This window comes from Cololabis saira, chromosome 5 (genome assembly GCF_033807715.1).
Source record: "Cololabis saira isolate AMF1-May2022 chromosome 5, fColSai1.1, whole genome shotgun sequence".
Taxonomy (NCBI): Eukaryota; Metazoa; Chordata; class Actinopteri; order Beloniformes; family Belonidae; genus Cololabis; species Cololabis saira.
In genome coordinates, this window is record NC_084591.1 from 19,801,228 (window position 1) to 19,815,833 (window position 14,606).

General features: G+C 41.5%; 1 protein-coding gene across 1 annotated transcript; it reads left to right on the forward strand.

Annotated features, from left to right (window-relative positions):
• Nucleotides 1-1,320: 1,320 nt before the first annotated feature.
• On the forward strand, nt 1,321-14,606 carry map1lc3b (microtubule-associated protein 1 light chain 3 beta). The gene is made up of 4 exons (XM_061721145.1): nt 1,321-1,572; nt 6,226-6,281; nt 12,127-12,233; nt 13,016-14,606. The coding sequence occupies exons 1-4, from the start codon at nt 1,533-1,535 to the stop codon at nt 13,203-13,205; spliced, it is 393 nt and encodes a 130-aa protein (XP_061577129.1). The 5' UTR covers nt 1,321-1,532; the 3' UTR covers nt 13,206-14,606.

The following is a 14,606-nucleotide window of genomic DNA, read 5'->3' on the forward strand; positions in this document are numbered from 1 at the left end:
TTCTAAAGATGACGAAAACTAAGGCCTGATTCTCATTTGTCTTAATTTGTGTCAGCATGTCATTTACAACTACAACAAGACATTGCCTAGCTTTAACGTGAATAAAAACACAGATACTCACAAATAAAATAATACATTGCTGCAGTTTCTTCATGTCCAAATGGTGCTGGAAACACAAACACAGACACACACAAACATGGTTGTCATGGGTATAAAATGTAATTATGCAGACCAAAACTGTATTTTGAATCAGACTGTAAATTCATATATTTATGTAAGTATATATATATATATATATATGATTGTTTTTTTTCCCCTGTTTTTATTACGTTTTTGTTGTTGTTGCTTTTTTTTTTCTGTATGTTTTGAATTTGTTTTTAAATCTTATATTTTTTCATGTGTTCGAAATAAACAAATCAATCAATCAATCAATCAATCAAATATATATATATATATATATATATATATATATATATATATATATATAGATATATATATATATATATATATATATAGATATATATATATATATATATATATATATATATATATATATATATATATATATATATATATATATATATACTTGTGAGTCAGTTGGAGAGATGGTACTAGTCCCCCATTTTGTACCAGTTTGACTGTATCTGCTTTGTGGATTATTTCTTGTTGTTTACTGGCTGATTGAAGATCTGACACATTAGCTACCTGGCTAACACAGCTATATTTAGTTTCATTGGCAATTTTTCTTTAAAAAAGTTAACAATTAACAAAATAATTCAAATAAATAATATGTATTTTTAGAGAGTAGTGCAGCCGTTAACTGGCTCTTTAGTTCAATCTGACAAAAAAAACTGTAAGGCATTTTAAAGCAAATAGCATCGACATTTCAAAAAGAGACTTAAAATAAAAGATACTTTGATATATCGGCTACTAATTTTTTTGTAGTTATTTGACTTAATTTTTTTTATTGAGACAAAAAAACTTTTGAAATCATTTAAAAAACATTGGCAAGAGGGCTTCATTTTTCTCCACTTACAATAGTGTATATGATATTTAGCCAGTTAGAGAATGACATTAACCAAGAGGGACACTGATTTGTCAATTGTATCCATGTAAAAAATAATATTAGCGATTTCTAATTTTGGAATGTCATTCATTTTTAAAGATAGCCCATTTCTAATTTCAGTCTTGTGTAATCAGGTTTTCATCAGCTTGTATTTGGTATTTACCGTATTTACACGGCGCCATTTTAAAAGAGGCGGGGCGAGGGCGGGTGACGTCAGCGGGTCACGTGACAGGTTTGTTTTGCTTGCTGGAGCTCCGTCCTGCCAGAAACACACAGACACGAAGAGAAGGAAGCGACGACATCCAGCCGAATCTCCGAACTCCCCCCCCCTCCTCGACTCTTTAACCAAGAACATTAGCAGCCCAGCACCGGCTCCTAACCTTGTAAAAAACAAATCGTTTTTAAATTTTTCTATAGTTTCCCCCGTTTGGCTCCGGTTGCCGTCTGGGTGGACGTGGACGTGAACATGCCGTCAGAGAAAACCTTCAAACAAAGAAGGACGTTCGGTAGGTCCTTGGTCATGTTGTTTTATCATTATTATCCTTATGTAACTGCTGCAGCTCAGTATTATACTGTCAGTGTCCCAGTGACTCGTTGCAGCAGTGACTTGTTTCTGCTGCAGTCCTGCCGTCCCTGCTGTTTATGCCGCGTTCCATTTACCTCGGAAATCGGAACTGGGAACTGGGAATGGCAGCCATCTTGGAATGGTAACTCGGGGGTGGTGAAGCTTCTCCCACTTTCCCAGTAGGAAATCCCACTTCGTGGGGCGTTCCAGTTGAAAATTCTGACTGGGAACTGGGAAATTCCGACTTCCGATGACAAATGGAACGCGGCTTTACTGGAGCCAGGGCAGTGGGAGAAAAACAAAGTGCTGTCGAAACGCAGAGCTGAGAGCAGGAGAGCTGCAGGATTGGGGGATGGGACACTGTGTGGAAGGGGAAAAGATGCCTTTTACGGTCCTAACTCTTGAATTTGAGAAAGTCTCTTGAACATGTAGGGTTTATATTCTGTCATTTTTCTGGCAAGAGGGAAGGCCACAGCCTCGGTGCACATTTGTGCTTTCACTTTTGCTTGGTGAGCTCTGAAAGCTGAACAGGAGCTTCAATACATCCCTTTAACTCCCTGAAATCGTGGACAACTATTTATTATGATGCCTAAAATCATTTAAAAAAAGCTGGCCATCAGTCTATTTTCTGATTTTAGAAAATATTAGTAACCTACAAAGGGAGAATAATGGTGGACTACTTTTCACATTTTTAGATAAGGCCAAATACACGTAGTAGATTTAGATTTAGCACAGTATAAAAAACAGAACAGGTAACATACAAATGTAAAAAAAGAGATTGGTAATGTGCTAGGCTCAGGCAAAAAGCCCAAGGGGCTTATACGAGGCCTCTACCTATGTAAAATACAGCAAAAGATTATACAAAGATTTAAAATATCCAGAATACATGATTTCAGTCTAAAAACAAAGACAAAGCAAATAAACAGCAGCATGAATAGAAAAAAATAACAAATATAGAAATATCATTAGGTAATCTGATCAATTAAATGTGTCCTGAGCTTAGAAATAGTAGAACTAGTAGTAATAATAATTAATAATAAAAACAATAAACAAGCCTCAAGGGAGATGTGTTGAAATTTGGCGTGCAGCCATGGAAAATATCCGGGTGACTAAGAATAACTGGCCTATGCTTTAGCAGCCTGTTATGATAGACATTGACAACATAAGCATGTGAGGGAGAACTGCTGGAGAAACATCATGTCACGTGTGATTAACTATGTTTTGATGACTTGCGCAAGTAGAGCTTGTAATACAACCACATGCTCACAGCTGCTTATTTAGGCAGCCGTGTGAATATCATCAGTTTATATATATTAGTTGCTAATAGAGCAGTGGTGTTGACCGGCTCACAGTTAAATGTTTTATTTAATCTCTCTGCCAATCTCTTGCTTTTACAAGTCTATACAATGACACTTTATATACCTGGCTTTGGGTGAAAGGTCCGAGAGTGACAGAAATGCTACATAATATGTTGTGTAATAATGTAATGAGATGACATGGAGTATTCATGTTGTTCTGGGTGGTACTGAAAAATTCCTGGTTTATGACAGCAGAAAAATGTGAAAACCCCCAAGGCTATTCGAGTAACTTCTTCACAGTTTTTATATGTGTATATTTCCTCTTTTGTTTGAGAATTGATGAGTCAGAGGACCTTTGTGTCTCACTCTGGTCACGGGAGACTGACACACTCAAAGCCTTCCTTTTCCTGACTGAAAGGCAATTGGACATTATGCATTTCCTCTTGTCTCTAATGGAAGTGGTTTCTTCAGGAAACAAACATTTGGCAGCAACATTTAATCAGGTGATTGAATTAGACATTCTGACAGTGGGCACAGTTTTTCTTCTGAGTAAATATTTTGTTAGTGGCAGGTCACAAGATGGAGCAACAGTAACTAAAAGCTTGGACCGTCCCGATTGGCTGACAAGTGAATGCTTAGCGCTCGCAAACAGCCACCAAAGAATCTTTGGGATTTTAGGAGCAAAATCATATATTTAAAAAAATAAAATAAAATAGTTTTATATTCTTTAATGAAGCAATCCATTCTTATCATCTGGGGGTGATGCTGTCATGCTGTCCTGACTCGACCGGGCTCAGACCTTTGGACCCGTCCACCTGACTGAGTTCTAACCAGATGATTCTGTCCATAATCAGGCAAAGTTCAAAGTGTAGTAGGATTTCTATCCTGCTGTGTGTATGGTGGTCTCCTTTTTTCTTTTTCTTTTAAACTTAAGTCATGGAGAGAAGATGTGATCAGCCTCATCACAAGCTGTGCTAGTGACCTACTGACCTTTTGCATTTTCCTTGTTGAGAGGAGGACCTGTATTATGATGAAGCCGCATTTCTACCAAAAGTGCCAGGAACTTTTAGTTCCTGGCACTTGTTTTGACTGATAAAAGATTTTTCCAGACCATCGAAGTCTGTGTTTTCACTGCGGTTTTTAAGAAGTGGAAAATTCTGGCTCGTGCAAACGTGTTTATAGTTGACCATATGCCACCAGATAATCAGGACCGTTTTGGTTCTGATTCTTCCCTTTTGATAATTATGGTGCAAAGTCCTGGTTGCCTTGATCGTTCTACAGCTTAATTTATCAGGTTGTCCTGTGGCGGGAGGTGTGTGGGGAGTGATAATCCTGCTCTGAAGGACATTGGGGTTTTACTGATCTCACACTGTAAAATATGTTCAAGTGTTATAATCAGAATCCTGTTGTTTGGGTTCATTCCTTCCTGATGACGAATACTGACACACATGGTAAACTGTAATTTAGAGCATGAGAACACCCAGTCTGAAAAATGAGCTAATTGAAGAACTACTGATGAAAATTGATGTAAAGTTTATTTAATCAGTCTGAAAGAAAATCTTGATCACACCCTTTTTTTTCATGAATTTTCAAGTTTTGCAGGTTTTCATTTTTTAAAGTCAGAACACTGTTTTGTTTTTGATGAATAGAATCAAACATGATGTCTCGCTACAACGCCACACACACTATAGGAACTGATGAATAATCAGCTTTTTCTGTTTCGTTTTTCTTTCCTTGAAATATCATGTGTAATCCCTCACATTCTAAGATTTTAAAAACCTTTCAGCTTGGGCCGACCGTAAGAAGCAGATTAGTACCCAATCCACTAAGAAAAGGAGGAAGTGTGCTTCAGCTGCAAGTACACACATCAATAATGTGGCACCTTCCTGAAGACCATCTGTCCAGGAGCTAAAGCTTAGCTGAAATTGGATCATGCAACGGGACAATGATCCTGAACGCACTGGCAAATCTGCAGCATAATGGCTGAAAAAGAAAAGAAACAAGGTGTTCCAGTCAAAGTCCAGACCTCAGCCTCAGCTCTGAGAGAGACAGAGATACTGGCACGCTCTCAAGAAAATGTTGAGGCCCCAGCGACACAGAACCCGCCGGCCTGTCTCGCCGGTTTCATGCGGCTCTGTGGAGTAACGAAACGTCTCTGAGAGCGAAGCGGTTATCTCTGCTGAATAGTGAGTGTTCCTGCATGAAGGGCACCGTTGTCGTCTCGGAGGGAGCTGCGCTGCCCACACCGCGATGGGCCATATTGAGGCTCTGTGTCCGTGTTTTCAAACAAGCGTTTGTGTTTGCTGTGACATTTAGCGGGCAAAGGAAGATTATGCACCAGCATCCTATTATCCAGGCAGGTGGTTGGGAAAGCAGTGCGGCAAGTATGTGGAGCAGTTCAAGTCTGCTTGGGGCTTGTGGTTAGACATCATTGAAACATAGGAAGTTACAATAGGGATGGAGTTTTTTTTAATAAAAACCGTGCTACATTGCTTTTCTTTCTCTAAGAATCAACAAAGAGAGGCAGGTTCTCGCCGTCTACTTCTGCACAAGCTCATAAATAAACAGATTTGGTTATTTATAGTCCAGATTAAAGTTGACATATCTGAGACAGAAAGGAGGAAATGAGGCACCGGTCGTAATTTTCCATGAAGAAATGTTTCATGCTCCACCCCCCCCCCACCCCACCACTCTCATCCTCTCTCCTCAGTGTGGTGGGTTTGCAGAGCTGTATGAATGTGTGCAAGCACTCATGCGGCTTGCAGTTAACCAACACAGCAAAACTAGAAAAGTGCAGTACAAAATGTGTTTATTATGGGCTCCCTTGGTATTTAAAAACAAACAACAACAAACAAGGAGCAATGCTTTCACAGTGTGAGTGGATTTTAGAAAAGCTCATTATGTTTTCACTTGAGAGCCTTATTGAAATAAGAAGGTTATTAAATACCAGATGTTCTGTTCTACTTTATATGAAAGCTCTTGACTGTAATCTCATTATGCTCATTTACATTTATGTTTCCACAAAAGATCAGAGTTAAAAAAAGAAGGAGAAAAGTCCAGTTTCAGCTGTGTTTTTTTTTTTTTTTAATGCAGATTTCCCTGCCGAGTGACACACATAAACCCTGCCAGACCCGCAGAAACACACCCTCATCTGTTAACCAAATGTTTTAAGGTGCAACCAGGCTTCATGCAAACTAAGCAGGACTGGCTGCTTGTTTTGATTCGCCTCTGTTCATGAAGTTTGCAGTTTCATTTTCCTTCATGGCCTTTAAACTTTCTTTTGTTTCCATGAACAGAACAGCGAGTAGAAGATGTCCGACTGATCCGGGAGCAGCACCCAAACAAAATCCCTGTAAGTTGATTCGCTTTTTTCACTGGCTTGAAACTTTGTGTTCAATTTAGGAGTGTTATGAGTGTAGCAGCACGGAGGCCGGTGACACACACTTCCTGGTTGAACTCCCAAACGCCATGTTTACATGTCATTTGATGGGCTTTATTCTTCTTCTCTCCTCTCGTCTCTGGTTTTAACGTGAACTGAACAGTCTGCACTAGCAGAAGAACTGATGACCAATAGGCGCCAGGGCTTTTGTTGATCCGCTAGCTCTCCGGTGGTTCCTAGCAACTACGAATCAACAAAAGCACACCTTGCGTTTCACCTGCTCTTGTTATCGTATTGAGATAGAGTATCAGCAGAGCTCCCATCTGCTGCAGCATGCAGGCCTCCTCTCACTCGTGTGTGCATGTCCTGAGTGCCATCCCGGGGCCAGATACTGCCGTGTCATCGTATGTGTTACGACCAGAGGCAGATGCACTCTGTCATTGTAATGAAAGCCCGTGGGGGTGGGGGGGGAGCAGACAGATTATAGCTGACAGACAGGATGCAGCTTGCAGCTGAGCAGCATTCTCATGAGCCGACATCAAAGCATGTCTAGGAACTTGATTGAATTTGTTATTTTAAACAGCAAAATTCAGTTATAAATGTATCATAGATGCATAGTAATTATCATCCCGACTGCATAGGCCCTAAATGTGGTGCAAATATACCTACCGGTATATCAAGGCAATATTATTAAAATAAAGTGGATGTAGCATGCAGTTTCATGTTTTCAGACTTCTCAAATGTATTGCTTTCATGAAATATTACTTTATACATCCTCGTAAGTGCAAAAAAAGAGGTGCACAAGCTTGTGTTTAGACAAAAAAGAGGTATGTCTGATTGTAAAGGCACAGCAAACATTGTCCAGTTCTCCAAAGATCTAGAGACCAAGAGTCAGTGGATGCAGTTAGGGTTAGGGTTCTGGTTCAATGCACTTCTTTCTCTGCAACACTTCCTACCGATGCTTCCTACTGATTTTTAGTTAGCACCACGCTTTGCTGGTCAGGGGTCTGTGTTGTGATGGGGGTTGTGGCGTGCACGTGTATTCATGCAAACATCATGGGGGTATGAAGCCGAATGTTGGTGAGGGAGCAAACAGCAAACAGCAATCTGTGTTACCAGACTTGAACCACCAACACGGTCCAGTTCTTATGTCTGCAAGATGGAGAGATCCTTTAAAATCAGCTGAGACATCCTTTAAAGCTGCTGCCAGACACACGCGCATTCAACTCTGGGAGGAGGAAAATGTGCACTGTCACATTATGAAAGGAAATAAGTACATGAATACAATAATTGCGGAGAATATTAAGTTAGTTTTCCGAGTTCTGAGAAGCCGAGTCCTGTTTCCTGTGCCGCGGCGCCGCGGTCCTCTGAGGACGCTCGCTGACGGATCCCAGAGCAGCTGAATGAACCACACCGACAGCTCAAGACCTCACAAATGCATTTTACAGATATTAAACATCTCAGTTACCTCCCAGCTCTTCACTGGCGTAACATTGTTAGATTTGAAACGTACACTTTGATGGAGTGGGCATGTCCTGCATCGGTGACTGTGCTGAAAGGAGGGTGAGAGTAACTCTGCTGCCCCGGTCCTTTGTGGTGCTCCTCAAAAAACGTATCACAGCGTGTGTCAATCCAGTTACTGCATGCAACCACGGTACAAGACGTTAACTCGGCTCTTCAGTGCGAACAGCTTACGTGTGTTCCTCTGACATTGACAGTTCTGCATTTCAAATGAAAACAGCCCATAATATTTTTTCTCTGCGACTGAAAAATGCCAAGTTCTGCAAATCCTGGCATCCAGGGAATACTTCTACCTGTCACGAAGGCAGACACCGTTAGCTAGTCTAAGACTGCTGCCCCCGCGACCCGGTAACGGATAAGCGGTAGAAAATGTATGTATGGATGGATTAGGGCTGTGCGATTAATCGATTTTAAATCTAAATCGGATTTATTAATCACAATCGATGTTAAAAAAAGGAAATCGGAAAATCGATTTTTCCTTTTTTGCAGCTGGCTGCATTACAGACAGAGCTCGTCTAGTCATCTTTGTTTGGTCAAGAAAATTGTAAATGTTGTCACTTTACTAAACTCAAGGAGGATTTACAGTATCTTTCAGTTGCACTTCATTCCCAATAGGGACATTTGTTAGCTATTTTTCTTTAAAAATAAAGATAAAATATTTGAAACAATTTATTCCATTGTCTTTTGTAGTTTTACCAAAAAAAATCGAAATCGAAAATCGGGTTTTCAGAGAAAAAAATCGGGATTTTATTTTTGTCCAAAATCGCCCAGCCCTAGGATGGATGGATGGATACACAGCTGGATGCCAGAGTTGGCTCTTTTGAGGCTAAATGTGTTGTTGTAGGTCAGTTTTTAATTTAATGTTATAGAGTGGGCTTTTAGTGCATATATATTTATGAGATACGCACCCCCAGGCCAAACTAAGTTGTATCTCTGGGTGCATCTTACAAAAAGTGCAACAAGTGTCAATATCCAAGCACACTTGTAAGGACATCTGTCTCACACAAATGTTTGCAATGGTGTTCACTAGGATTTCCCTCTATTATGTTTAATATAACCTGGTAGGAATGGGCGATATTTTACCGTTCACAATATACCGCCAAAAGAATTCCCCACGGTAAGAATTTGTCATCTCGCGGTAAAAACAATAAATTCCCATTGATGACGTTTTTGTGTAACAAACATGGCGGAAGGCGGATCTGAGAGCGAGGAGCTCGTTGTTAAACGAGGCTCCAGCTCCATTATCTGGAACTGGTTTGGATTTATAAAGAGTGACGAGGAGCAAACATCATCTATTATATCCAGAGTCTGCAAAAAAACAGTGAGTGCAAAGGATGGCAATACAAGTAATTTATTCCACCACCTCAAACATCAGCACAAACCGGAGTACGAGGACAGCCAGATAATGCACACAGCAGCAGCAGCGTCTACTGCGAAAGCCAGCGGTAAGAAAACCTTTACCCAGAGAAAAATTGCAGACTCATTTGCGCATTCAATTCAATTCAATTGGTGTAGTTTAGTAGCATTTAGTATCTTTTAGAGCAGTGTTTTGGGGATTCCAAAGACTGAATGTGGAGATATATTTATAGTTAAAAAGGTGGAGTTGAATTGGTATTTTTTTTATCGTAATTTTTATCGTTATCGGGATAAATGCCAGAAATTATCGTGATATATTTTTTAGTCCATACCGCCCATCCCTATAACCAGGTTCCTGGACTTCAATTCAATTTTATTTATATAGCGTCTATTACAACAGAAGTTGTCTCTAGGATCGTTCCAGAGACCCAGAACTGGACCTTCGAAGAATTATTATATAAACATAACATAAACAGTGGCAAGAAAAACTCCCCTTTAGGAGGAAGAAACCTGGACCAGGACCTGGATCATAAGGGGGGGCCCTCCTGCCGGAGGTCAGCTGGGCAGAGCAGGAAAAGAGAGAACAGACAGAGAGAATGAAGAACAAAGACTTCCTGTTAGGATCTTAAAAAAACTAGAAAGTAAATATGGGTGGTCAAAAAAGTAAATGAAGCGAGGTCTAAGACTGTTGCATAGTGCTCTAGATATGCCTTTTAGGTTCACAAGGAAATATGGTAAATAGGTTTACATGTGTTAGTAGTAAATATTGATGATTTTTGTATCCAGTAATGGTAAATGTTTTAATCCTAAAACAAGGGAAATGGCTTTGATGGCAGCTTGTGGTGTAAAATGGACAAGGACCGAGCTACATCTCCGACAAGGATCGAGCTACATCTCCAACATTCTAACAAAGTATGTTCCAAAAAGAACCCTGCGGTCATCAGCTGCTGGGTTATTAGAAGCTCCCAGAAACAGACAAAAGCAGATCGGTGATGCAGCGTTTGTCAACTACGCCCCAAAATTATGGAACACACTGCCCAAAAACATCAGGGAAGCCGAGTCGGTAGATATCTCTTTACTCAAGCATTTAAACATAAGATAACCGCGCCTTAGCTGCCACTTTCCTTTTATCTACCGTATATATCATTGATTTTTACTGTGTGCATTACTTTTAAATGTTTTTATATGATCATTTTTATCTTGTACTCTTATTTGTTGATATTGTTATCTTTTTATTTTTCATATGCCTACGACTCGTGCAGCATTTTTACCTTTTTATATTCATATATTCAATTTTTATATTCCTTTTTATATTATCCTATCTTCGTAGTTGTTTTGTGAAGGAATTTGGAACTGAATTTTGTGAGGGTTATGTTTTATATCACTGCACTTAAATATTTGTGTTTTTTGTTTTATTTGCTGTTGTTGTTCCTTATTTGTACTGTTACTGTAAAGCACCTTGAGCTGCGACTTTCATCTGAAAGGTGCTATATAAATAAAGTTTATTATTAAAAGTTTATTATTAATGAAGATTACAGCATGATGGAGTCAAATGATGTTTGTCTACTTATGCTACAATGATTTTAACTCAGCTTCAGCTCTGCAGCGTGGAGTCCTGATGATACACTTGAAGTGTGTTTTTTAGGGGAAGTGTAACACTTCCCCTAAAAATCCTGGACTAACTGTTTAAATGGCCTGAATCCACAAGCGCTTATAACATAGTCGCTCTTAGAATGTATACAGTATGAAAAAAAGCTGGTGAAATCACACCACGTCCCAGTGCAGAGCGCTGGACGGGTTTTGCTCTGACTTCAAAGCGAGCGGCTGAGAGATGGGGATGTTGCGTGGAAGCCAGCCAGGGGATTAGTGTGGGACACGAGCAGCCTCCCTGCAGGGTGGGTTGTCTCTGAACTGGTTGTTGTGGTGAATATCCAGCTGTTGCAGGAGGAGACGGAGCGATGCTCATGGCGGGTTTTTGGAGAATCTCCCAAACGTTGACCACATTGCCAACATGAAAGGGAGAGATCCGTAAATAAATGACAAAAGTACAAAAACTAAAACAGCCTCTTATCTGCCTCTCGTCCTCGTGAAGACGAGCCCGTCTCGGTCACTAGCTGCTCATTGATCCGATGCATTTGAACGCTCACAAATGTCACTTTTCCACTAGCACCTACTCGGCTCAGCTCGACTCAACTCTGCCTGGTTTCTTTTCCATAACAATCCAGCACCTGGAGCAGAAGTAGGAGGTTGGAGCGAAGCTGCTGTGACGTATTTGATTGTGTGATCTAAACGAAGACAACAACACTAAAGATGTAGAACCTGGAGGAGATGATAGATGTGCTGTTGGGTCTGTGGCTTGTGTTCCATATCAAGTAAAAAAATGAGAGTGAGAGAAGCTTCAAGCTTCTTTTTTTTTTTTTTTTTGGTTTGTCTCGGCGCTGCTGAAAAGTCAGCTGGAGCCGCGAGCAGCTATGAAGTGATCTGATCGTTCCTTATCGCCCGTCTAGATCCCTTTTTAATTCTCTCCTCAGCCACCAGGTTTATGAACATCTGCACCTCAGAGTTGCACCAGAACAGACTTTTGAGCTGCCATTGCCTGTCGAACAAAATGAACAAGAAGCCGCCGTCAAGAGTCGCTCTTTCACTGATTTCCACCTCCTGACTCAGACGTCTGACTCCAACCCTCCGACCAATCGGTAGCCTGTAGTGTGATGACGTCAGATACAGCCGACTCAGCCGCTTAGAACCTCAGCAGAGAAGTTACAGAAAAAGTATCTACTTGGCACGGGTAGACCCCTAGTGGAAAAGAACCAAACAGAGTGGAAGTGAGCCGAGTCGGGCTGAGTAGGTTCTAGTGGAAAAGTGCCCTAAGAGTGTGGGAGCTCCTCTCTTCAACCTCCAGTCTGATATCCGTGACTGAAGTTTCCGTCTGCCTCTGCAGGTGATCATCGAGCGGTATAAAGGAGAGAAGCAGCTGCCCATCCTGGACAAGACCAAGTTCCTGGTGCCGGACCACGTCAACATGAGTGAGCTCATCAAGATCATCAGGTACAGCGGCACACGCCTCTCCTCTTCCTCCTGCTTCTCCCTTAAAGACACACCCCTCTTTACCTCTTTTCCACTCACATCTGCTCATTCCCTTTCTATTAAATGCTTTCTCTCACTTTCCCCTTGGTTTTTTTTGTATCTATCCTCCTTTTTCTCCTCCATCTCTAACTCCGTGTCTGTTTTGTTTCCCTTGTTCCCTCTTGCTGCCATTCCACTTCTCTTTTCCTTTCCTTCCCCTCTCACTTCTCTCACTCCTTCCTCCCGTCCACGTCCCCGCTTGCCGTTGTCTCCGTCTCACTGCGGTTCATTTCATTTTTTTCATTTTATTCTTTATTTCATTCAAAAAAACAAAACAATTTAATACAAACACAAATACAAATGTTCCTAACTTATGAATGAAAAGGGAGCAGAAAGAAGAAGAATCTTATCTGATCTGCCCCTTTCACAAATAACATAAATTAATAATAATAAAAAAAACCTAAAAAAAACTAAGTGAATAAAAACAACTAAAATAAAATTAAAATAACATTAAATAAAATTACCACCGCCTACGGGTATGTCAATCAAACTCAACATTTTTCGTTATATTTCCTTAACATACAGGTTTTAATTGTTCTTTTGAATGTAATGTTTGATTTGGATTCTTTGTTTTCTTTGTTCAGATTGTTCCATAAATTGATTCCTTTCACAGAAACACAACGTTCCATCAATTTTGTCCTGCATCTTGGTTTTATAAAAATCTCTGTTCCTTTTAAGTTATACTTCCTGCCTCTCCTCACCAGGAGGCGCCTCCAGCTCAACTCCAACCAGGCCTTCTTCCTGCTGGTCAACGGCCACAGCATGGTGTCCGTGTCGGCGGCCATCTCCGAGGTGTACGAGCGCGAGCGGGACCAGGACGGCTTCCTCTACATGGTGTACGCCTCTCAGGAGACCTTCGGCGCTACCGCCGCCGCCAGCAGCGCCGCCCAGTGAACAGCCTCCCTCCCTCCTCCCGTTAGACCCTGCCATCGGACCCCCCCCCCTCCACCTCGTCCTCCTTGTCTCTCGCCACAAAGCTCCCTCAGAACTAAGACACGGAGGGAAACGGCTCCATCTAAACACGGCATCTTGTAACATCTCAAATTGGTCAAGAGTGCAACCTCTTAATATTCCTGCGGTGAGCAGATAGAGCGTTTGTGTAACCCCCCCCCCCCCCCCCCCAGTAGCATAAAGCCATTCGGGTGGACCAGCGCAGCAGAGTTGAGCAGAGAAGCTCCCGACCTGAGGGTGTGTGTGGTTAGATCCGGTCCGCCGACGCTGCGGTCACTTCCTCCTCGGCTGTGTTTATGTTAATATACATGTCAGATAGTGAGGTAAAGCTGGCGAGGCTCCGCGGCTCGTCGTTGTCGACATCTGGAGACTCGGCAGGGACGGACCGCTGGATTCACGTGTTTTTATTGGAAGTTTTTAGTTCAGGTGACGTTTTCTTCCCAGAGAGATTTACAAGTCAAACAGCAACGATCCTCAATCAGCTCATCGCCGCCGCGTCTGCTGTCACTTTCTCTTAATGGTCCTTCTTCGGTGTGTGTGTGTGTGTGTGTGTGTGTGCGTGTGTGTGTGTGTGTGTGTTTTTTAATTTTTAAAATCCCTCCCTGCCTCGTAGCCTGAAGCATCTTTAGTACAACAAGGGTGTTGGGGATCTGCTTTGCTCTTCAAACAGATGATTGTAGTCTGCATACATATGTATATATGTGTCCGATGCCTTGCTGTGCTGTTTAGACATGAAAGGGGTTCCAGTGAGAGTAACCGAGCTGATCTGGACACACTACAGTGAGCGTGCTCTGATTGCATGTGTGAATGGAGGAGGACGGTGTGTCTGTATATTCTGAAGAGGGAGAAAGGTGGGAGTTGGGTTCGCCATGTCCTCATCTTCCTCATGTCTTTACTATTTAGTGATCTGCAGCGATTGACTCCCGCGCAGGTCGATGAGCATCGTGTCTGACTGTAACTGTCCACCTGTGTATGTGTAGAACGACTCCTGTGCTGCCCCGCTCCCCTTCCTCCTCCTCCTGCTCCTCCTCCTCCTAACAGGTGGACGTGTAGCTGCTTTATACCGCAGTATTATAATTTTGGTTCTTTTTATTTAATGTGATTTTTACTTCATCATATGACGTGTTCCAGCTCTTCTGTCTGCAGTATGTAAAGGTGACTTTCTCTTTCCTGACTTACGAAACCCATTCTGTGTCTGGGACTGAGGGGTGGAGCATTTGTTTCAATGCTGTTTTCCTGCCTGCTCCTCTGTTTCACGCACACACCCACACAGCAATATCACAACGCCTCCTTTATGTTTTTATGTTGGTATTTTGTAAACAATAAAGTAAGGGGAAAAAAGTG